Source organism: Hyperoodon ampullatus (genome assembly GCF_949752795.1).
Source record: "Hyperoodon ampullatus genome assembly, chromosome: 4".
NCBI lineage: Eukaryota > Metazoa > Chordata > Mammalia > Artiodactyla > Ziphiidae > Hyperoodon > Hyperoodon ampullatus.
The window spans coordinates 47674570-47697926 of record NC_136917.1 but is presented as its reverse complement, the minus strand read 5'-3'; the positions used below and the strand labels follow the sequence as shown (position 1 = coordinate 47697926).

Sequence of the window (23357 nt, the reverse complement as noted above, 5' to 3'; positions counted from 1 at the left end):
TTCAACCCACATGCAACTCCAGGGCACAGACTTCACCACTGCCGAGAACGCATGCCTCCTACGGGACCTTCCTCCCCGGCAGGGCAATAAGGGCATCTGGCCTTTCGAGAAGTCAATGATGTTAAGGGCTTTGGAAAAGTGAAGAGGCCTGCCCGCACACTTCCGAGAACCCAGGGGAGATCAGGAGAGTCCACAAGTCACTTCCTCAAGAGGGCAGACAAGGCAGGCTCTGACTTGAGGGGTAAATGGAAGAAGAGAGGGGCTTCATGGGCTGGGATTCAGAAGGCCATTCATCGGCATGTTGCCCTCTCACACCCCACATCTGCCTAATAGCAGGTGGATGCAGGAATCTAGATGATGTGATGTCACAGGACCTCTCCAAACCTCCTGCCATAGCTGTCTCACGGAGTAAGAGTCCCAGCCCTGCCTCCCTGACATGTAGAGAGGACGTCCGAATCACATAATGAGTTTGCAAATCCCAGGTAAACTCTACATTGCCATTGCACATAGTAATAAGGAATTGAGTTATTAGGATAATTATTACTATTACACAAGTGTGGGGTTTGTTAAAGACACTGAGTCCTGCTGTACAGCCATTAAACCCCATTAAAGAGGAGAAACATGTCAGTAAAAAGTTGGGACTCAGCTCTGCAGCACAGCACAGACCAGGCAAGGGGCCAGCCAGCTCCTAGCTGGGAACTGGATGTGAGCCAGCGCTGGGAGCTGTGGTGGGAAGGGGGCAGGTGGGCCAGCCCAGGGCATTAGCAGGCCTTGCTGCGTCAGCCCATACCCTGTTCTCTGTATGTCAGAGGCTCCCAGGCAGGAGCTTAACAGAGTCCCTTCAGGGGCTTTCTCAACCTAACACCCTAATACCACCAGGGGTATCTGAGACATTAAACTGGTTTTTGGGAGCCACCCTGTAAGAGAGACCTTGACAAACTGGAATATGTTTAGGGGATATGCCCAGACTGCACAAATGACACGACACCACCTTTACGAGAAATGACCAAAGGAACTGCAGCTATTCAGCCTGGAGAAGAGAAGGCATGTGGGGGCCAGGGAGCCAGAGTCACAGCCAGCAGGCTGAGCGTGCGTCCCAGGGAATGGGATGCTCCATGTGGCTGGCAGCAGAATAAGGGCTGAGGAGTGGAAGCTACAGGGAGGTGGACTCTCAGGACAAGCCAAGGAAACACCATCTAACAACTAGAACCTTCCAGCAGTGTGGCTGGCTCACTGCCTCTGGAGGCTGGGCACCAGCCACTGCAGTGCTGGGGAAGGAGTTTCTGACCACATACCTGCTGCTGTGCAGCTGCCCCCTTCTTGCCCGTGCCTTCCGTCTTTGGTGAGCCTGGCCATCTGGAGGCACCATCTTTGCCGCTGCTCATCAACAACTTCCTGAGCTCCAGGTTTTCCTCCCTGGTTGGAGGCAAAGAGAGAGGTCATATTGCTGGCCCTGGGTCGAGGATCCTGGGGACCTCAGACCTGCTACTCATCTGAGTTGCAGCTGAGACGTGGGGAGTAAGGCGAGTCCCTGAGACCTGCCCTCAGGTGCAACCACAAAGGGCATCCTTACGCCACTTTGCTCGGCTTCCCTAGAAGTCTCTGACGCTCACCAACAGGGTTTCCCCAACTGTGAGACGTCTGTATACATGAGATCTTCAGGATACATCCACACTGCATTAAAGAACCCTGCATCACACTCTCTGAGAAAATTCCACCCTTTCCAATTATCCTCAGACGTCCTGTGTGGAGCATGGGGAAAGTCTCAGTTTGGTGCTGATGGGTCCTGAGTGCCTCTCTAGTGCTTGCTAGTCTCCCGTGTTAACAGAGAAAGAGCAGCCTTCAGCCTCAGAGCCTTGAGCGGGCAATTCGCCAAAATTAATTAACATCCTTCCGTTTTTGTTGTGTTTATTATTGTAGGTATCTTCTATATATTCCAGGTCATGCTGTTTTCCAGTTACTCTAGTGCAAGTTTTCATTATAATAATCTTAAGCAAAAACATGATGCAAATTAAATTCTTAAGTAAATAATAAGGTAGGTGATACAGGACATAAGAAAAATGGTGATGTGGACTCAGGTATGACTGAAATATGGAAACTATTTCTTCGTATCCTATTTGCCAGCTGGTTTCCATGTGATAATAGGAAAACAGAGAAGTAAAATGGCTTTCCCAAGGTCACACAGTGGGGACTTGCATCCTCACCTTCTAATCATGGGTCTCTCCTCCAGCCTGGGTTTTTGGATCCATGGATGGAGTCATTATGGCTATAAAACTCCAACTGCTTGGCCATCCAGAAGTCAATAAATATATGCTGATTCAAAATGGCACAGTGGATCAGCAGTCACACCTGACTCCCTCTGGGCTTCACAGGCCTCTCCCTGGACCTCAGTTTCCCTCTGCAGGGTGAGGGGTTTGGCCCACATGATCTCAAAGGGCCCTTCGAGCTCTGACAGTCAAGATCAGTGCCTCTCAGATGTGATCCTGGGTCTACCTACATCGTAATCACAGAGGCCCACTGGAAAATGCAGATGCCTAGGTCTCACCCCAGACCCACTGAATCAGAATCTCAGCACAGGAGAGAGGCGTGGGAGTGTAAACTTGCAGTGCCTTTCCTGACCGTCAGTGATTCTGATGCACAGTTAAGTGTGAGACCCAGTAGTAGCCCAGGTGAGCAACCCCTGACTGTTCTCAGGAAACAGAGCGGGTCAGGATGGTGACCAGCAGGGGGCAGCAAAGTCCAGAGCCCTCTCTCCAACAGCCAGCTAGCTGCTGTTAACAGGCGGAGGGGTTAAGTTCCCAAGGAAGGAGTGCACTTTGTACAGACCTTCTTCTGAAGCTCTCAAGGCACTTTATACACAAACACTCCCCAAGGTATTAAAAGGACCAGAGAGGAAACACCCAAGGAGAAGGACCAAGAGACCTGACATCCAAAGCAGGGCTCTGGGCACAGGCCTCAGAGCGCTCAGCCCGGAAATCAGTGCCACGCACCACCGTCTTCCTCCTGCCCATCCGACTCCTCACCCCTCCTCTGAGGAGCCTGGACTTACCGGAGCCTCTCAGCAGCCTGATCCCGCTGTTCCAGGCCCTTGTCCAGCTTGGCCTTCAGGGCCTCATTCTCCTTCCGAAGCTGCTCACACAGGGTCTGCAGGGCAGAGAGGGAGATGGGGGCAAGGTAAGGGAAGGGGTGCTGCACCCCAAATGCAGGTTAATGCTGGGGGTGGGGGTGGGGGCGCTATAGCCATGCCAGGTCCTGACACGGTATCCCTTGTGCAGTGGCCTCACCCAAGCCCTCTTGGGACAGCAGGAGCCGAGCCACAAGGCCCACCCAGGCTCCTCTCTGCATCCTCTCCCTCAGAAGCCAGCCATGAGGACGCCGGACCAAGAATCAGCCACAGCGCCTTCTGTTCCTCCAAGGCAGAGAGCACCATCCCTCCTCCTCCTTCACTGCTGTTCCCACAGCCTAGAATGCTCTTCCCCACCAGCCTTCCCCTGGCTGACTTCTACTCCTGCTTCAAGTCTTAGCCTAAACGTCACCTCCTCCGAGAAGTCCTCCCTGACCCCCACATCTCAGGTGAGTTAGGTCACCTCCATTATCCTCACTCACAGTCCCCTGCTCTCACCCTTCCTGGTACCCGTGACAATTAGAGCTAAAGAACCATCAGTGTCGTTACTTTCTTAATGTACCCCCCACCCCACTAGTCCATGAATTCCCAGACGGCTGGGATCCTCTCGCTGCTCTCTTGTCTACTGAGGGATCCTCAGCCCAGGGCCCAGCTCAGCTCGACACTTTGTTGAAGGACTGACTGGCTGAATGGACCCGAGTCGTAGTAGGCCTAGAGCTCAGGCGATCTGGAGAGTACTCAAGGCAGCCGGGGTGCAAGGTTGTCAGCCGGCAAGTCAGAAGACAGGGCATCGGGTCAAGACCTCACCAGTTCCCAGTGTGGCTCAGGATTCCCTCACTTCTGAGACACAGTTAGTTCCCCCACCTACAAAGTGGGGCAACTGCTCCTCCCCTGCCTCCTTTATAGGGCTGCTATGAGTACAAACAAGACCGGGAGAGTGCAAGTGCCTCATGAGCTGCCAGGCGCTTGATAACCTTTGAGGACATGTGTTTGAAGTGCTGCAAGGTGGAGGGGGCATGGAAGATGGGCAGCCAGACTCAGGGCCTCACAGATGGAGGGAAGGGAGGTTCTGACTAGTAAGGGTGATGCACCAGGTCAGTACTAAGCGACTCAATCTCTCAACAAATACCTAGTGAGCACCTAACCCATGACCCGTAAATGGCCAGGTGTTCTTCCACTCACCACCTCGGTGGAGCCTCACAGCTTCCCCAAAGCTATGTAACTCATCTCTATTTTAAATGTAGGCTAGGGAATTCCCTAGCAGTCCAGTGGTTAGGACTCGATGCTGCCACTGCCGAGGCCCCAGGTTCAATCCTCCGTCAGGGAACTAAGATCCCGCAAGTTGCACGGTGTGGCCAAAAAAACACCAAATGTAGGCTAGTGCAGGTGAAATAATGTGCGTGAGGTTGTACAGCTCTTGGGGATCACCAAGGGGATTAAACTCCATCTGGCAGATCCTAAATGGTACCTCTTTCGCCTGTGATGAAAGAGCAGAGAAGGGAGGTGGCAGGCTGTGAGCTGGGCTGAGGGCAGAGACCGTGAGCGATATTCACCAGACCTTCTACCTGCTCCCTTCCATGTCCATTTCCCAGACTTGCTGTGACCATGTGACCAGTTCTGGCCAATGAAAGGTGAGTGGTAGTGACAAGGGTCACTTCTGGGCTGGCTCAGGCACAACTCTCTGGTCTCTTTTTCCCTATGGCTGCCAAAGGGCACAAGACGGCTGGGGCCTCAATGTGATTGTGGAGCAGAAACAAGCCCCTGCCACACAGAATATGAGGGAAAACTTTCATGTTATCCAGGGAGATTTCAGAGTTGTTTGTTTCCACAGCAAAACCGAGCCCTTTCTGACTAACCCAGGAAAGACTTGAGAAGGCTGGATGGAGAATACAGCCTGGAACTGGTGAGTGGTCAGACATGGAGGAACAGAAAACCATTATGACTGGCTGCAATGCCCAGCAGAGGCCTCATGCCATACCTGGCCTTGGAAACGCTGAGTGAACCGAGAAACAAATCAGTGAATGAATGAGGAGGAACCAGATTAATCTACCTCCACCCACAGGCTGGGCAAATACCCAGGATGCAACAGCCCTTCCATCAAAGGGGTTAATAGAGCTCATGTGTGAGTTCATTAGTTCATTCATTCATTTGTTCATTCACCAAATGTACATTCAGCACCTATGAAGTGCCAGACACTGGGATGCAGTGGTGAATATGACTGACAAGGTACCTGCCCCTCTTGTGAGGCCTACATTCTAGCAGGGAACACAAGGGAAAAAAACAAACACCAAGCAAAGAAACCAATTAATAAAATTATTACAAACTATGATAAGAGCTAAGAAGGAAACAAACAAGAGCCTAATAAAAAATAACAGTGGGGGCACTTTCCTGGTGGTTCAGTGGTTAAGACTCCGTGCTTCCACTGCAGGGGGCACAGGTTCAATCCGTGGTCAGAGAACTAAGATCGTGCACACCGTGCAGCACAGCCCAACAACGATAAAAAAAAAAATTTGAAAAAGAATATATGTGTATGTGTGTATATATATTTATATATAAAACTGAATCACTGTGCTGCATACCTAAAACTAACACAACATTGTAAATCAACTATACGTCAGTAAAAAAAATTTTTTTTAAATAACAAGGGTTGGCAGGACCCCTTTTATGAGGCCCAGTATCAATCCTTATTTCAAAGCTGAAAAGTTGGGACTCCCCTGGTGGCGCAGTGGTTAAGAATCCGCCTGCCAATGCAGGGGACACGGGTTTGAGCTCTGGTCTGGGAAGATCCCACATGCCATAGAGCAACTAGGCCCGTGCGCCCGCGAGCCACAACTACTGAAGTCCACGCGCACACGTCTAGAGCCTGTGCTCCGCAACAAGAGAAACCACCGCAACGAAGAGTAACCCCTGCTCTCTGCAACCAGAAAAAAGCCTGCACACAGCAATGAAGACCCAACGCAGCCAAAAATTAATTAATTAATTTACAACCACAACAACAACAAAGCTGAAAAGTTGACACTCAAAGTGATCCCACCACAAGCAACGCACCAGGTTCGCCTCCCCAGTGGCTCGGCCTTGACACTTGACATCTCTGGGCCTTGCTGACACCTGAAGGCGGTCTCCCTCGGCCTGGCCCTCCAGGCTCCAATCACTCCTCCAGCCTCCCAGTGTGGCCCCTCACCCAAGGTGGGGGTGGGAAGCCTCTGCTCCTCCCGTCTCTCCTCACACCTGTCTCCAGCCTGGATGCCCCTCCTGCTTTTGTCAACCCAGGGCCCTTCCCAAAGCTGCACACAGTGGACACCCCAGCACCTCATCCGTCAACTGGGCACTCGAATGTTTGCTGACATGAGTGAGACAACAGGGCGGTGACTGGCCCAGAGGAGGGTCTAGGAGGGAGGAAGGCTTGGAGTTACAGCTCTGTCACTAAGGTGACAGATACTCAGGTCCTGAGCAGGTTTTCTCGGAGCCTCAGTTTCACCCTCTGTGAATCATTCCCTACCCCCAAGCCCTGAAGGATCAGATCCCCTGCCCAGTGTGGATGAGCCATCACCATAAAATCTTAACAGTGACCACTTTTTGAGCACTTACTATGCCCTAGACTGTACAAGGGGCTTCATTTAATACTCAGAGCAATTCCACGAGGGAGGCATTTCCAGCCCCATGTTACGGATGGGGACAGTGAGGGACCGAGAGCATAAGTCACTTGCCCAAGGTTAGAGAGCAATAAAGAGTCTACTGGAACCAAGGACCATATGGTTCCAAGGCCTGGCCTGGCCTAGGAAGGAAATCTGACTTCATTCCCACAGCACAGGAAGGGTATAAAAGGAAGCCTCCTCCACTGGGGAGGCAGGTTGGGATGGGAGTTAAGAGCATGGACTTTGGAATACGACAGACCGAGGTTCAAATCCCAGCTACACCATCTACTAAGTGGGGGGCCTTAGGCAAAAAAAAAAAAAAAAATCACCTCTCAAGGGCTGTGGCCCCACCTGTGAAGTGTGGATAATGATGGTCCTGGCTCAGGGGGCAGGGACAGTAACATACAAGGGGCCGGCCTCTGTCCCCTCCCTTTCCCCACCTGTATGTGAAGAACAAAGGCAAGGGTGCTGCCAACCTACCACATCCACAGCCTCGAGAGTAACCCCAACCATGAAATCTGCATCACCCACACCATTATTTCCCGGTTTCCTGCCTCTTCCTCGTCCCTTCTCACAACTTCCTTACCCTGCTCACTGCCCTGAACAAGAAGCCCAAGTCGGGGGTCCCCACCCTCACCCTCGGAAGTCCCCGTGGTACCCTGGACTCTCCAGAAGAGCTGGAGGAAGCAGAGGGGGAACCACATGGCAGACCCCAGGCCACCCTCCCTGGGCCCGGCCTCACCTGCAGGATGGAGGTGCGCTGCTCATTCTTGTGCACCTTGGAAGCCAGCCGGTTGAACTCGAGGGCCATGCGGCCCAGGTGCGTGAAGAGCTGGCTGTGGTCAGGCTCCTCGGCACACACGCTCAGGGTGGTCTCCAGGCGCTGCAGGTGCAGCATCAGGTTGCTGTCCTCGTGGGGCAGGGGGCCCAGCTCCTGGCGGGGGGAGGGGATGCGGACCGCTCTTCACCACAGTCTGAGTAGGTGCCGCCAGCCTTTCTCCCTCTGCTTCCCCACTCCTCATGACTCAGTTTCCCCCTCTGATCCCATCTCAGCCCAGGGACATTCTCCAGTTATGCAGGTTCCCTGTCTGGGGCTGACTCACAGGGCAGGACCCGGGACTCGCAGGCCACTGGCTGGCTTACCAGTGCTGGAGCCACCTTCCTCCCACACGTTGGGCCTTGCTGAGTGCCTGTGGGTAAATCACTCATCCACTGGGCCTCAGAATCCTCATCTACTACATGTACACATCCCTTTTCTTCTCTTCTACCCCACAGGGTTCTTATGCAAGTGAAATGACACATGAAAGCAGCAAGCCCAGGAAAGGGGTATCACTCAATACACAGCACTGCTTCTTCAGCTCAGGAAGGCTTGACCAGCAGACATCAAAACTGTCTGACTATTATGTCTATACATGTGTCTTCTTGGGAGTGGTCCAAGCATTCATCAACTTTTCAGAGGACCCAAGACTCAAAACACGTTAGGAATCACAGATAGTTCAAAGAATCCCAATCTAGCAGAGAATTGAGATAGGAAGCAAACCGTGGGCAATATAGTCCAATCTCAGAATCTATCAGTCCCTGTCTCTCTCTTTCTCTCTCTTTCCCCTGTCTAGAACACTCTTGGCAAAGACAATGCCTTAGCTATGCCAACACCACATCCAAGAAGCCACAGGGGTAGCTGACAGCTGACTGCATCAAGCCCCTGCCAGGCAACTGAGTCCCCCTCTTCCCCTGCCTGAGACCCCACCCATCAGGCCCCACGCCTCTTCGGGCTTCATTCCTGTGGTGTCCCCTCTGTTCATCCTTCCCAGCACCCCCGTGTTTCAGCTGCTCTAGCAGGCCTCCCCTACCACTTATGGCAGTCACAGGCCGTCAGAGCTACAGGGAGCCTCAGGGTTCCAGTTTGGAAATGAAGCTTTGCGGAGAAGGAGGTTGCTCAAAGTTGCCCAGTGAGTCAGCGGCAGAGCCAGGACTGGAACTTGGGCTTCCTGACTCTCCATCTATGGCCACTTCCCTCATCTGAACTCTGCAGCAGTGGAAATGCCCTGGCAGCCACAGCGTGATGTCCAGTGAATGCCTCCATGATACTCTTAGCACCTTATTCTATCAGATGCTGCTGCTTCTTCAATTCTGCCTTCATTCCCCCACTGCCTCTTCCCACACAGGATATGAGGTGGTGAACGGTGCTCTATTGAAGGCTGGTGAATTGTTTCATCGCCCTGACTTCTCCGACTGGCCTACAAGCTCCCAGAAAGCAGGGAGGCTGTCTTGTCTTTGCTCAGCACAGACTAGGCACATGGTGGGGCTAAGGAGGAACCTATTAACGAGGTGAAGTCTGAGGTCATAGAGTGAAATGCTTTCTGAGCAGGGGGGTCTTGCCTCCTTGGCCAGCTTCTCAGAGCCCTTGGGGATAGAACAGGACAAGGGGACAGAAGTTCCCAGGGGACAAAACACAGAACATTTCTGATACTCAGAGCAGCCCCTCATCACTGAAGGCATGCTAGTGTAAGCTGCATGACAACTTGATGAGGACCTTGCACTGGGGACTGATAGACACAAGATGCAAACAGTGAACTAAACAGCAACATTTTTTTTTTTGCCTTGTTAATTCAATATTTTAAATTTAATTATATTTTAACTACTTTTTTGGCTTTTAACTTAAAATTTTAACATTTTAATCAACTATTTGTAGCTTAAAAAGTCAAACTGTTTTGCAAGGTTTGTAATGGAAACCAGCAGTTTCCTGTCTCACTTCCCTCCACGTCCCAGTTACCACTTCCCAAAGCCATTCACTTTACATGTAAAGAGCAACATTTGTGCCCCAAATCCTTGGTAGAATGAGGCAGTGGAGACCAAGGTATCAGTGAAGGGTTATACCACTTATTGCCTGTATAACAATCAAAAAATCTCAAAGTGAGGAAGGAGGAAGGAGGAGGAGAGGGCAGGACCTGAAGACTTTTGAACAACGTTCCACACCTTTCTCAGTGGTGCTCCAATAAGTCTGCCATTTTAAGAGAGACCAGGACAACATAGTTGGAATAAAGGCAGCACGTAGGGTAAAGCAGAGAATGAGGATACCAGGTGGACACCCCAGAGCTGGAGGGGAGTGTGTGTGTGCACGCGCACGCATGCATGCACGCGTGTGTGTGTGTGTAAGTGCAAGGTTTAACCTCCTACCTGCATGCCCCAAAGGGGAACCTGGGAGCAGCCAAGAGCCTGCACAGAAGGGCCACACCTGCCTCAAGCTGCTCTGGGTTTTTCTGACCCTTTCTACTCTACCCAAGCTACGAGTCCATAGGCCCAAAGGCTGAGTCAGAGCCTGCGGAGGTGCCCGGCGCTTGGCGGAGGCCAGTGGGGCTGGCGACGTGCCTAGGCTTTCACAATGGTCGGGTGATTGTGTGGCTCACAGGGAAGTCACCAGCCACGGATTTGCATATGTGAGCGAGAAGCACCCCCTGGTGCTGGCCCCTCAAGCGTATCCCTAGTGACTCCGGGGTGCCCAGGGGATATAAGCGGGTCCTGTGCCTCTCACGCGGGGCCAGGTGACTGAAACAGAGAGGAGACGGGGGACATGCCCAGGGACGTGCCGTCCACTCACCATGGTATTTCTGGTGTGGCCGCCGCTCTCTGGTGAAGAATGCCCCTCGGCAGGGACCACTTCAAATTCGGAGGAGGTGCTCTGTGCAGAAAAAGGGGGTCAGGGGCTGCCTGAGAGAAAAACACCTCGCCCCTCCTCTGGAGCCCCATGGCTGAGAGTACAGCAGGGTCAGAAAATGGAAAGAGGAAACCCCTTCTCACGTCCAAGTCCTCTGGGCAGGAGGGGAGCCGGCCCAGGATGAGCTCACAGACCACGAAGCAGTAATGAATCCCAGCAAGTCAGCCCGCAACCCACTGTGTGACTCAAGGTCACACCACATCCCTCTGTGGCCAGTTTCCTCATCTGTAAAACAGGGATACTGGACTAGCTGACTTTAAACCACTAGCACTTTAGGATCGTATCTTTCTTAATGGCTTTGCACTTTTAAAATGTTTTCATGAACTCCCATTTTTTCTCAAAGCAACCCATGGAGTGGTCAGAAGGTTATATCCCCATTGGGCAGATGAGGAAACTGAAGGCATATCATTAATAAATGCAAAAGTAGGACTGCATTCCAAGGACTGCAAATCTAACATTCCTGCTATGGCACCAGAGCTGTCTCCTGGGCCTAGGTGTCTCTGACTGGTCACCTGGAGAACACAGACAACAGTTAGTGTGGCCACAGCCATGGTGGTCCTGTGCCAGCCTTGCCAACCCAGCCCCAGAGATCCCAGGGGAGTGGACTGATCTGGGATAAGTCCCAACAAGACATCCACAAATTTGGAGAGACTTTTTCAGGACACACCTAAATCCAGGGAGGCCAAGGACTCCAGTCTCCCCGAAATCTCCCAGCCACTCCAAGTAGAAGGCACTGGTTGTGCCACCAGAGGATGGGCCGATGGTCCCTCTGGACCAGCAACTGGCTCTGGGATTGCTGTTAAACCTGGTTGAACAAAGGCTAATTCAGCCTTTCTTCATCCCAGGAAAGGGCAGGGCCGGGAGGACCTCCGTGCTCAGCTTCTGCTGAGCCCCATGGCCACCAAGGGCCCAGCTTTGGATCTTGGCACCACCCTAGAAAGTTTCCCTTTCACCTCTACGTTTCCTCAGCTGTCTGCATGACCTCACAAAATGTTCTTCTCTCTCTGGATCTGATCTGATCTGTGGTATGGAGACTCTAACTGATATGACTGGGACTTCTCTGGTAGTCCAGTGGTTGAGAATCTGCCTTCCAATGCAGGGGACGCGGGTTCAATCCCTGGTTGGGGAACTAAGATCCCACATGACGCAGGGCAACTAAGCCCCCGTGCACGCGCACGTGCCACCTACAGAGCCCACGTGTCACAGCTAGAGAGAAGCCCGCGCACCCCAACGAAAGAGCCCACGTGCTGCAACTAAGACCAGATGCAGCCAAAAATAAATAAGTAAATAAATATTTTTAGAAGTTTAAAAATAAAAATAAATGATACGACCACCTGGGTCCCTTCCAGTCCTAGGATACCAAGCAAAACTTCTCAAGGCAAATCTGCAGAAGACAGTTTCTGAGCCCCTGTTGAGAAGGTGAGTTCCCTGTCACATCCGCCTACTTTCTGAGCACTGTGCAGTCGATACATGCTTAACATTATGCAACCTAGCAAATGGGAGGAACTCCTTGTACATATCAGGGTCTTCCTGGTAAGATTTAACTCTGACCTTCATTTGAAAATGGGTAAACCGGGGCCCCAGAGAGATTGAGATCAACTTGCCAACATCACCCAGCAAGTCAGAACCCAGGTTTCTTGACCCCAAACCTCTCTCTTGCTGTTCTGCCAATGGGACCTTGAAATCCAGGTAACTTTCAGCCATGACTCCAAATGCAACTTACACTTGCTGGAGGTTTGGGGACTGGCTCTGGCTTGTCGCTGGGGTGTGCAGGGTCAGCGGGGGGTGCTGGGACATCTGCATCCTTTCCTGGAGAATTGAGAAAACATGGGTGAGCAGCAGGGAAAGGGGAAAAGCCCAGATGCTGCCCCCTTAAGGACAGCCTTGGCCAGGAAAGTTCTCAGACAGAGTTCCCTACACGAGTCTGGGAAAATGGGAGGTGGTCCCAGCAGGGCCCCACAGCCTGGGAGAACGATTGGCTCTGGAATGACGGGGTAGAACCTGGGCAGAGAGACCATCTTCCCTGATTTGCTGGGAAAATCCCAAGGTGGCCACTGCTCCTTGCTTCCCTGGACCTGCCTCAATGATGACAATTTACAATTAACAAAGTGTTTTTATATTTATTATCTCAGCCAATTCTCAAGACGGCTCTGTGTCCCCATTTTAAAGGTAAGAAAACTGAGGCATGGAAAGGTCACCAACTGGCCCACGGTCACACAGTTGGCAACTGCAGAACCAGGACTCAAAATTAGCTCTCCTTCCCTGAATTCCTGGGGCTCTGGCCACAGGGGGCCCCTTGAGGGGAGTTGCACGGCTCCCTCTGGGGATGGTCCCGGCACCCATCCAGGACTCAGAAAACGCTACTGAATGGACAAGTGGAAGCTGGAAACATCCATTGCCTGCAGAACAGTGGACTCTGCGAGCATCACTTTCCTCCATGTGTCCATTCAGCAAATATAGCCAGCAGCCAAATGGAAGGTTGGCACACTGGCCTGGGCTGAGACCGTAAGGTGGGGCTGCAGCAGGAGGCATCTGAGCCCCATGTCGGGGGGCACCTTTTCCTCCCTAGTCCCAGACTTTGTCCTGGACTTGGAGACATGCCAGAGGACTGCACGGTGATCACACACAGGACTTTAACCCTAAGTCACAGTCATCGCTTTCCTTTAATAGGTAGCATATGGACCTGACATCTGAAAGACACTGCAGCAGACTGATAGGCAAGTCTAGTTCTTCCACAGGCCTCGCTTCCTAACCTGTAAAACGGAAGGAGGGGGGCCAGACCAGAGAGCTCCTGACTCAGATGCCAACTCTAGTGACCCGAAGTGGCTGCCTGGAGCACAATGCCTGGCACATAGTAGCTGCTCATTAAATATTTGCTGAATAAGTTACGCTGATAAAGATCCTGAGTCCACATCCTGGGTGCAGTGGATTGTTGTGATCCATTTCTAATGTCTGCCACAGCCTCAGGACTGCTGAGTCACCAGCTATTTTCGGACAAGGTTATTTTTTCTATTTTTTATTTTTTTACAACTTTATTGGAGCATAATTGCTTAACAATGGTATGTTAGTTTCTGCTTTATAACAAAGTGAATCAGTCATACATATACATCTGTTCCCATATCCCTTCCCTCTTGCGTCTCCCTCCCTCCCACCCTCCCTATCCCACCCCTCCAGGCGGTCACAAAGCACTGATCTGATCTCCTTGTGCTATGCGGCTGCTTCCCACTAGCTATCTACCTTACGTTTGGTAGTGTATATATGTCCATGCCTCTCTCTCGCTTTGTCACAGCTTACCCTTCCCCCTCCCCATATCCTCAAGTCCATTCTCAAGTAGGTCTGTGTCTTTATTCCTGAAGTCCTTTCCAAATGTGACCTTCTGGGGGATTCTATAGCCAGAACATGACTGGGAGGATGGCCTGTGGCCTAAGGATAAATGAAGGAGAGGTGGATTTCTGATTAAGAAGGAAGTCCACGGTTAAGGGATTAGAGAGTAAGGAGTACGGGCAAGGCAGAGGACCGCCTGGGCTCCTCTTGTACCTGTGAGCTCAGCCAGGTGGTCGAAGGAGGCCAAAGAGGGAGACGGCGGTGGGAGCAGCTCACTGTCCTTGACCAGCTCCTCTGCCTTCTGCCGCAGCCTGGACGCTTCCATCTGGGACTCTTCCAAAAGCTCCCCTGGGGAGACAATGGGGGAAGGAGGAACAAAAGGAATTACTCAGTTCAGTGTGCTCGTTCTCCCATCCCAAGCCTCTAAGCCTTGGGTTCTGGAGCTGCAGGCCCTGGGTTTCACTCCCTGCATCACCTTGTTGGCTGAGTGGGACACACGTCATTCTAGCCCACAACCAGAAAGAGGCCTGATAAGAAAGAGCCCTGCAACCAGGGGAAAAGGAGCAGACGGGAATCTAGAACAAACTCCTGGTCCCTGGCACCCTCTTCCTGCCCCACTCCCACCGCACCTGGCTGGGGACTCCACAAAACCAGGGGCTCTTTTAGGCCCACCATCATAGTCCCGGGGGGCTACCCACAGCCTACGGCCCGCAGTCAGGGACTGCCTGAAGGGAGGAGACCCTCCATAACATCAACCACCCCTCTGGGCCTCGTTTGCCTTCTTTTGTAAGTGGAGACAGGGAAACTCCATCCCTCCTCCCCCAATCTGCCATTCCAAGGAGAGATCTGCCAAGCAAGGAGAAAGCATTTGGAAAATCGGGAGCTGTGCTCACCCCCAAAGCCTAAGCCCGGAGAAGGTGGCAGCAATGCAAAGGAAGAGTTTTAGGAGTTTGGAGGAAAGAGAATCCCCTCTGGATGGGGAAATCAACGAAAGCCTCTCATGGAGGAAAAGACGGCATCTGAGCTGGGTACTGACAGATGGGGACTAGTCTGTCATGTGGAGGTAAGCAGGCTTGCTCTGGGCAGTGGCGACAGCTTGAGGAAAAGCCATGAACAGAGAAACCAAGGGGCCTCGTCCCGCCTTGCTTCAGGCCAAGCTCAGCTCCCTGCTCTAACACTTGGGGACCGTACCCTGGTTGCCCTGGTGATGCCAGCTCTCCCCATTTCTGGTGCTTCTGGAAGATGGGCCATTCTGTTTCCCTGTCGGCTAATTGGGCCTGCCAGCTCCCTCTCCGCCACCCCAGGCCTCCTTCTCAGTCCCTCATGGTATTCTGAGTCTTGTCATCATGGTTCTGGGGTGTGAGGGACTCAGGGCTGGGAATACTGCCACCGTGCTACAGAAGTACACAAAGACACAGCTGTGGGGCAGGAGGGAGAGGGATGACTTCGGCAGAAGCATATGCCAGCTGGCACTGCAGGCTGCAGGGAGGAGGCTTGCAGGCAGAGTGCAGGGTCTGCTTTACCTAACATCTTTATCCCTTGCATTTTTTCCTTCAGTCTGGAATTCTCCTCCACTAGGCGCTCAAAAGCTGCGGACACCTCGCCCAGAGGTACGCCGCCCCCAGGGTCGTAGATCCGGTATGGTCCTCTCCCTTCCATGATGGTGGCTCAGCCCCTGCCGTGGTGCCCGCCTGGCTGTAAGGACAACAGCAGTATGTCAGGGGGCTGGCCAAGCCACTGAGGCGTCCTAGTCAATCAGGGCCTCAGAAGGCAGTCACCATAACCCAGAAGAGAACACAGCACTTCAGACTGCCTGGTCACAGTACAGCAGAGCAGAATAGTCACCTCCTTTGATCTGGAAACTTTGCCTCTATTAATGCAACCTAAGAACGGCATCAGTTTCTTTTAGCAGCCTCACTGTACCACCGGTTCATTTGGAACAGCAGTCAACTGTGAGGTGCAATGTGGAGTACAAGAAAGAGCACTGGCCTTGGAGTCAAAACACTTGAGCTCACATCCTGTTGACAGGGTCCAGAAGAAGAGGACCCTGCATCACTGCATCCGCAGCGCCCAGCATGGTGTTAGCTATGACAGGAATGCCCAATAAACTCTTATCAAATGAATAAATAGTCTAGCTATTAACTCACTGTGGGATTGTGGGCAGTCCCTTGCCCTCTCGGAGGAGGGGAAATGAAAGTCTTACACTAAATCAGTGATCTTTAAAATGAAATGTTTGTGCCCAAAGGGATAAGCAAGTCAATCCAATCCGAAGTTCCATTTATATGTGCACTATCTTTTTTAAAAGAAAGAATAAGAAGAAAACCCCGACTAATATTTACTATACGAATTGACACTGTCAACCTCCTCCTTCCAGTTCTAATGAACAGATGGACTTTCCATCAAAGCACCATCTACTTGTGCAGCCAGTACTCTGCATTACTCTGTTCAATTTCACCAGCTTTATTTCATTTGAAACCACCAAGCAAAGTGATTGCAGAATCTGAGTTCTGTGACTTAGCAGAGAAACTTCTTTCTTGCATTCATTCATTCCACAATTATTTATTGAGCATCTATTCTGTGCTGGGTGCTAGTCTAGGTGCTAGGTAATTATCAGCAAACAAAATAGACAAAAATCCTTCTTGGAGCTTACATTCTAGTGATGGAGGTAGATAAGTAGATACATAGTGAGAGAGATGAACATAGTATCAGGGGTGATAAAAACATCTACGGACAAAAATTAAGCAGGAAGTTTGAGGCCAGGACTTTACAGAAGGAGGTGAGGGAACTAGCCATGCAGATATCTGGGGGAATAATATTTCAGGCAGAGAGAACAGTAAGTGCAAAGGCCCTGAGGATGAAAAACTGATTCAGCCTCCAGCCCTACAAAGAGCTTACTAACCACGAAAGAGCTCCAAAGGCCTCCACCGGGGACTTCAGAAGGACTTGGGGCCCCGAAACCTCCCTCCCAAGATCACCACCCCCAGGGCCAAAACGATTTCAGTCATGAGTCCTCAAAGGCCCTTTGAACACCCACAAGTGCTCACTGCAAGAAAAGAGTAAAAAGGGACTAATAATAACAGCCACCATTCATTAACCTACTTGCCAGGCACTGCATTAAGCCCTTCAGATGCATTATCTCAGTCAAACTGCACAACAACCCTAAAATACATAGTAAATTATCCTCACTTTATAATGGAGGCTTGTTGAGGTTAAGTAACTCAGCCAGGATTACACAGCCAGCAAGTGAGGGTCAAGATGAAAATCCAGTTCCACCTAAGAAAGCCGAGCTAATCACCCGCTATCCTCACACAGCTGCCAAGACTCAGGCCAGACGGGCAAAATGCAAGTTCAAGCCTGTTTGTAGGGTAACATGGGTACCCTCTGGGCTGTTTCCCCTGCCTTGCAGCACAAGAGATAAACAAGGAGTTTGCCCAGAGGGTCCACATTACCATGGGATGCCATAAGCCAGGAGGAGAAACAAAGTTCTGGTGAGAGGGACCCTTCCCCCAAAGGCTAACGAAAAAGAGAAACACACACTTGAGAGGCACCCACACTCTGCTGAGCCCCACAGAGGCAAAGGACAGCTGCCCACACACCCAACACAAAAGTCACCAGTCAGCTTAGGGGGGACTTATTTTTAACTTGAAAGGTCAATATTACACAGCAGAGCAATAAAGCTTTGAAGTGGTCACTGAATTAAAAGACAGTGTGGGTAAGGCGCTTGGCACAATGACTGGCATATAGCAAGGAGCTTGAAGTGTGGGTAGACGTTGGGGGCGTCCTTCCTCTATGCTCCCCTTTCTCCTGCGTGCCTCTCCAGCAAGCCCTTACGCCCAGTATGGAATATATATGACTGGGGTAAGCCTATGTGCATCTGACTGAGAACCTCCTGGGGGCAGGAGCATGCTCTCCTCATCTCTGTTGCCAGCACAGGCCTGGCACTTGGGAGGTGAGCCGTGATTCAGAGCTGAATGGAGTTCACAAATGGGGAGGCCAAGAGCTGGAGGGGCCGTAGCCACCTTTGGTGATAAGTGACAGCAGGTGTCCGGGTTCCTGCTCACCACTCCACACTCACCCTACGTGGAACTCACAGCTGACATGGTGTGATGATTTGGGAATGTTTTTACTCCACATCTGGCTTGCCCAATAGATTAGAAGCTCCATGAGAGCAGGGGCCGAGATCACCTGGTCTACCAGGGTATCTTCAGAGTGGTCCAGAATAGAGCCCCAATAAACCTCTAATCAGAAGAGAGAGACAGAAGGGGCCAGAGGAACCCTTGACCCTATGCCTGCCTCCTGACAGGCCATGTGCAAACATCCTGAGAGCCTAACCGTGATCCATGGACCAGAAGCACCTGCACAGCCATATACTTCTAGAATCGAAGCTGGCACAGCCAAGATCTCTCAGAGATGCCCAGATGTAAGGCCAAACGACAGAGCAGGATGCAGGATACAGGAACTGAAACCCCACCTCCACATCCTCCAAACCCCGCACGCTCTCCCTCAGCAGGGGGAGCCAACAGGGAAGCGGACTCACGGGAAGCAGCGGAGGGACAGGCAGGGCTATTCTCCTGACTCCAGCCTGGGCAGCTTGGGGGCAGGGGGAGAAACAGGCTACAGGCAGAGGGAGCCCAGACCAAACAGTCTACTGTGAGAAAGTCCTCTCTGGAGATCAGAGGAGCTGCCCAAGGGAGGGTCTGGACTTCTGGAGGAAAGAAACACAAAGACAGGAATGGGGAATTTCCACGTCCTGCTGACCTCATGCCCAGATGGTCAGTGGCAGTTCCAGGATGACTGCCGGGCAGATGGGAACTCTCCTCCTGGTCTGTGTGGTTTTTAGCCCTTTCCTGGAGAGGGGACTCATTCCCAGGATGACAGAGCTGGACAGGAATCTCCAAGGGCAAGCCCGTTACCAGGCGCCCCAGGGCTCTCGGAATGCGGGGCTGCATCACTGTCCTGCCTCCCCGGCTGACAGCACATTTCCCCTCCGTTACAGACCGCAGGAGTGGGTGTGGATAGGAGAAGGAGGCGCTGACCACCCACACGCCTTGCATGGGGCAGTACGGGAGCTCAGCGCCTAGGCATCCCGGGGCATGAGCTCATCTGACCCTCCCTCATGGTGTGAGGGCAGCAGTCAGGCCCCAGAGCAGGAAGACCAAGGTCACACAAAACATCAGGATGGAGCTGGAAGGTGCCTGCTCTCTCTCCAGTCTGCCACTGCCCCCACCCACCATTTCTGCTCCTGTGCTGCAATCCCACTGCAAAGCAGAGGCCCCATCCACATTCTTGCCACGTCTGGCCTGGACTCCATAACCACCTGAGCCTGGTTCCTTTAAATTTAAAGCTACAGATCAGGTGACCCGCCAGCAGCAGACACCAACCTGCCTTCCAAAAACAGAAACCGTGGGTGGGGAAGAGGCAGCCAGCTCAGACCTTCTTCCAAGACAAGATCTTGGCTCAGGGCAGGGGTGTGGGATCCTACAGCCCACCCTGAGAGGCCTGGGGGTGCCCGCTGGAACCAGAAAGTCCTGATTTAGGGGCAAAAAAGGGCCCAGAGAGATGGCAGGCCAGGCAGCGACCACAGAGTGAAACGACGGAGGTGATCCTGTTGAAACTGAAGGAGCCACCAGCCCAAAAAAGGAGGAGGAGCCGGCATGACAGGACGACAGGTGAGCAGCTAAGGGGATGGGGGTGTGGGAACGTGGGCCCAAATCACAATCTCCACCCAAGAGGACGATGACGGTTGAAAAAGGCTAGATTCAGAATTAAATTTACATTCCAGCTTCTGCAGTGAAATGCTTCAGCCCATCAGAAGCTGCCTTGTGATCAGCCATGTGCTGGTGCCAGAAGTAGGGGCTCCTAGGTATGAATGAATGATATGAATTTGCATAGCCAGTAACATTTGCAAAATACCTAGAGTTTCCCAAGCGTTGTTTTTCTGTCACAACAGCCTTGGACAGAAGGCATGGCTGATGTCTGTTCGACAGATGAGGAAACTGAGGACCACTTGGGAACTTAGTCTGATCTAATGCCACTGGGCACTGGCTGCATCCTGAGGTCAGTTAGACGCTGCAGCTCTGGGGGAAGTGAAGTTCTCCCTGGACCAGAGGAAAACTCCTGAGTATATCTCTGGTACTGGGAGTTGTGAGGTCACGGTGGCCAGCAGCCTCATCCCCAGGCAAAGGCAGGGGCTGGCAGGGATGCTGGTGGGTGGGGGTGACAGCGTGGTGAAGGGAAGGGGTCTTCAGGAGGAAGGCACAGGACAGGAAATCAGAGGTCCTCATGTCTACTCTGTTGCCCGCTCTGATGGGCATGGGCAAGCTGTCCACTCTCTGTACCTCAGTTCCCTCATAGGCACAAGGAGGAGCCTGGACCAGAGAGAAACTGGGTGATGACTTAAAACTGGCCTAAGGATCCATGGAGACCCAAGCCTTGGCTTGGGAGCCAGCCACAAGGCAAGGAAAGAGAGGGGACCCAGCACACTGGAGATAAAACAGCCTTGGAGTCAGGAAGAAAGGGGCCCAGTAGGGTGGGATCTGGGGGTAAGCAGGTGAGGCACGCAGGGTGCTAAACAGAAGGGGGAGCCCAAGTGCATGCAAGAGACCCTGAGCGGGAGCCCTCCTTACACACTGCACCTGGGGCCTCACCTGCGCCTGCCTCCCCCTGGTCCCTCTGCCCACTCCTGCAGGCTGTGTGATACTGGACCAGCCCCTCATCTTTTCTGAGCCTCAGCTGCCTCATCTGCAAAATAGGAATAATAATAGAATCCACTGCAGGTCAGATTAAGGAAGTTAAGTGAAATAATATATGTATAATTGGAAGGGAGTTCTCACTTTCTACTTCCCAGTTGTTTATTTGACAAAGAAATGTATTCATTTTTTAATAAAATTTTCTAAACAATAATAATAATAGTACCTCACTAAGTACCTGGCACTCAGTAGGTTCTTACTAAAAGGTTGAGGCAGTCCCATAACTGTGCCCAGCTGATTGATTATGGCATCCACTTAATTTCTGTAAACTGCAAATAACTGTTAAGCAGGGACACTGGGACAACACCATAGCTGGTGAAGCTGAAGCTACAAGAAGCCCATGGACAAAGGCGATGCTCATGAAAGATTAGGAATCATGTGAGTCTCATTTTCCTCAATTGCAAATGGGAATATCTTGCAAGTCTCCCGAGGGCTAACGGGAAGTGAGGCATCATGAAAGCAGCTCGCAAACTAAAGCAAAAATCTGTCCACATCTGCGCTTCGTGATGACCTCCAGTCCTCCTCACCCATTTCACAATCAGGGAAACTGGGGCTCCAGGTCCATCCATCAAAGAGCAGGCGGTGCCCTCTTGATGACTGTCAGCAGAGAGACAGCGCCTACTTTAGATGCTCTGTACCCAGGGAGCCCGCCTTAGCATCCTCACCAGTGAGGAGCCAAAGATTTAATCAGTCTTTCCAGCCAATTCATTAATAAAGAGGCTGCAGGCATGGGGTGTAATATGAGGAACAGGTGGGGCTCAGGAATCGTAGGATCTAGTCAACGTACACCAAGGCAAATATCTTCCATCACCCAGCCTCAGTTTTCTAAAAGGAGAGGTTAGCAACAATGGCAATAATACAACATAAGGGGGAAGACTAGACAAACTTTAAGGCCCCTTCTAGTTCTAACATTCCAGAACTTGCAATTTATTGTCATCCCTTTCTAAAACCTTCTGACCTTGAAAAGCCTGCTCTCCCCAGCTCCAATCCCTCCCAATGCCCAAGCAGATTTCCCTGCCTCATCGATCCTCCTGCAGTGCTATCAGGGGTGCTGTCGCCTCCCCAAGAGCAGTGAGAAACCCCTGGATGATGTCTGCAGCCCTTCCCCAGGTCCTGCCCTCCTCTCTGGCCTGCACCCGGGCTCTCCAGCTCAGCCTGAGAACTGTGTCCTTCAAACACAGCACACGTCTCTGTGTCCTTCTTCCCCTGCTCCCCTCCACTGACTCACCCACAGAGGGAGCCCCACTGCCCCCACTTAGCCTCCAAGACCCAGGCTCTACACTATCAGCCTAGGGACAGTGGGGAGGACCAGGGCCATCAGCTGGCTGGAAACGCTGCAAAAGTCGACCAAAGAGCATCTAACTAAAGCTGGGAGAGGGCCTGACAGTTGTGTGCTACCATATGCCAGGCACTAGGCTGTTAGTGGCAGAACAAAGAATCCAGCCTCGATCTATCAGACTTCAACATCAGTGCCCTTTCCACTGGCCTGCACTGACTGAGAGGCACAGGGCTCTGTGCCTCAGGGAGAGGACACCAGTCCTGCCTGTTGTCCCACTATCAGGAACATGCCCCAGGTTCTAGGTCCCTACCTCTATGCATTGCTAACTTTGCATCAGGTACCAGTCTGCCCTTGATTGCCAGCAGTCAACAAGGCTTAGACTCTCAGGATGAAAGGAAGCTCAGGGGAAATTCGGTCCTGTGCTTATCTGGTCCCCAGGGGAGCCAGGGGACTCTGGTTGACCATCTTTAGTGACCCAGACCAACTTCCTCCTCCAGGAGCCTCCCCTGGGCAGCCAGCATTGGCTGTAGTTAGGCTACTCCCAGTTCTGCTTCCACTGACCCTTGCTCTGCTTGCTGGGGTCCCCTAGAATAAAGAACAAGATGACCCTCTTCTCCATCTCAGCCCTGAGGAGATTTGGAACCTGCAGCATTCTCTCAAAGCAGATTAGCCCTTGTTCCCTGCATCGCCCTTTGTAGGGACTGGCTTCCAGACCCCTCCCCATCCACCCCCTCAACCCTCCACCCCCACCCTATCTGCAGCGGGCTTTGAAACTGGACACAACACTCCAGGTGTGGTTTGCCTGACCAAAGAGAGCAAGTTTCACCTCCACCCTTTTAGGTAGTCTGTTTCTATTGATGTCGCCTTGTGGACATTTGCTTTTCTTATAGCTGGCTGCCCACACTAAAGAATGTCCTTTCTCAATGACGTCAACAATCAGGCTTGTATGCCTGATTGGATGAGAAGAAAGTTCTCTTGTAGAAAAGTATGCTTGAGGAGGTTTCAACTATCTAAAGGGTCAGAGGTAACTGACTGGGTAATCACCTATTTAAGTAAGCTGGGAACCTCTGTGTCACTGTACACAGAGACTGGACAAAGATGTGCACTGCCACACACTTTGTAACAGCAAAAATGTCCTGAATGTTCATCAAGTGGGGACTAGTTTAATAAACTACGGTGCATTCATTCAATGGACTACTTATACAGCCATCAAAAAGAATGGGGCAGACTGCTTTGCAGTGACAGAAAGGTGCCCATAAAATATTGTTAAGGGACTTCCCTGGTGGCGCAGTGGTTAAGAATCTGCCTGCCAATGCAGGGGACGAGGGTTCGAGCCCTGGTCCGGGAAGATCCCACATGCCGCGGAGCAACTGAGCCCATGTGCCACAACTACTGAACCCTGTGCGCCTAGAGCCCGTGCTCCACGACAAGAGAAGCCACTGCAATGAGAAGCCCACGCACCACAATGAAGAGGAGCCCCCGCTCGCCACAACCAGAGAAAGCCCATGCGCAGCAACTAAGACCCAACGCA

General features: G+C 52.0%; 1 protein-coding gene across 2 annotated transcripts in view; it reads right to left on the bottom strand.

Moving 5' to 3' along the window:
• Positions 1-15457, bottom strand: part of TNIP1 (TNFAIP3 interacting protein 1) — a gene marked incomplete at its 5' end in the record, with an annotated part of 31114 nt that extends 15657 nt beyond the window's left edge. For both annotated transcript variants that reach the window (XM_079702184.1, XM_079702185.1), the window contains 7 exons: positions 1296-1416; positions 3050-3144; positions 7502-7693; positions 10358-10438; positions 12198-12283; positions 14012-14146; positions 15322-15457. In XM_079702184.1, the coding sequence (XP_079558310.1) occupies positions 1296-1416; positions 3050-3144; positions 7502-7693; positions 10358-10438; positions 12198-12283; positions 14012-14146; positions 15322-15457 (846 nt within the window). The remainder of the gene's footprint in view (positions 1-1295; positions 1417-3049; positions 3145-7501; positions 7694-10357; positions 10439-12197; positions 12284-14011; positions 14147-15321) is intronic.
• Positions 15458-23357: the final 7900 nt, after the last annotated feature.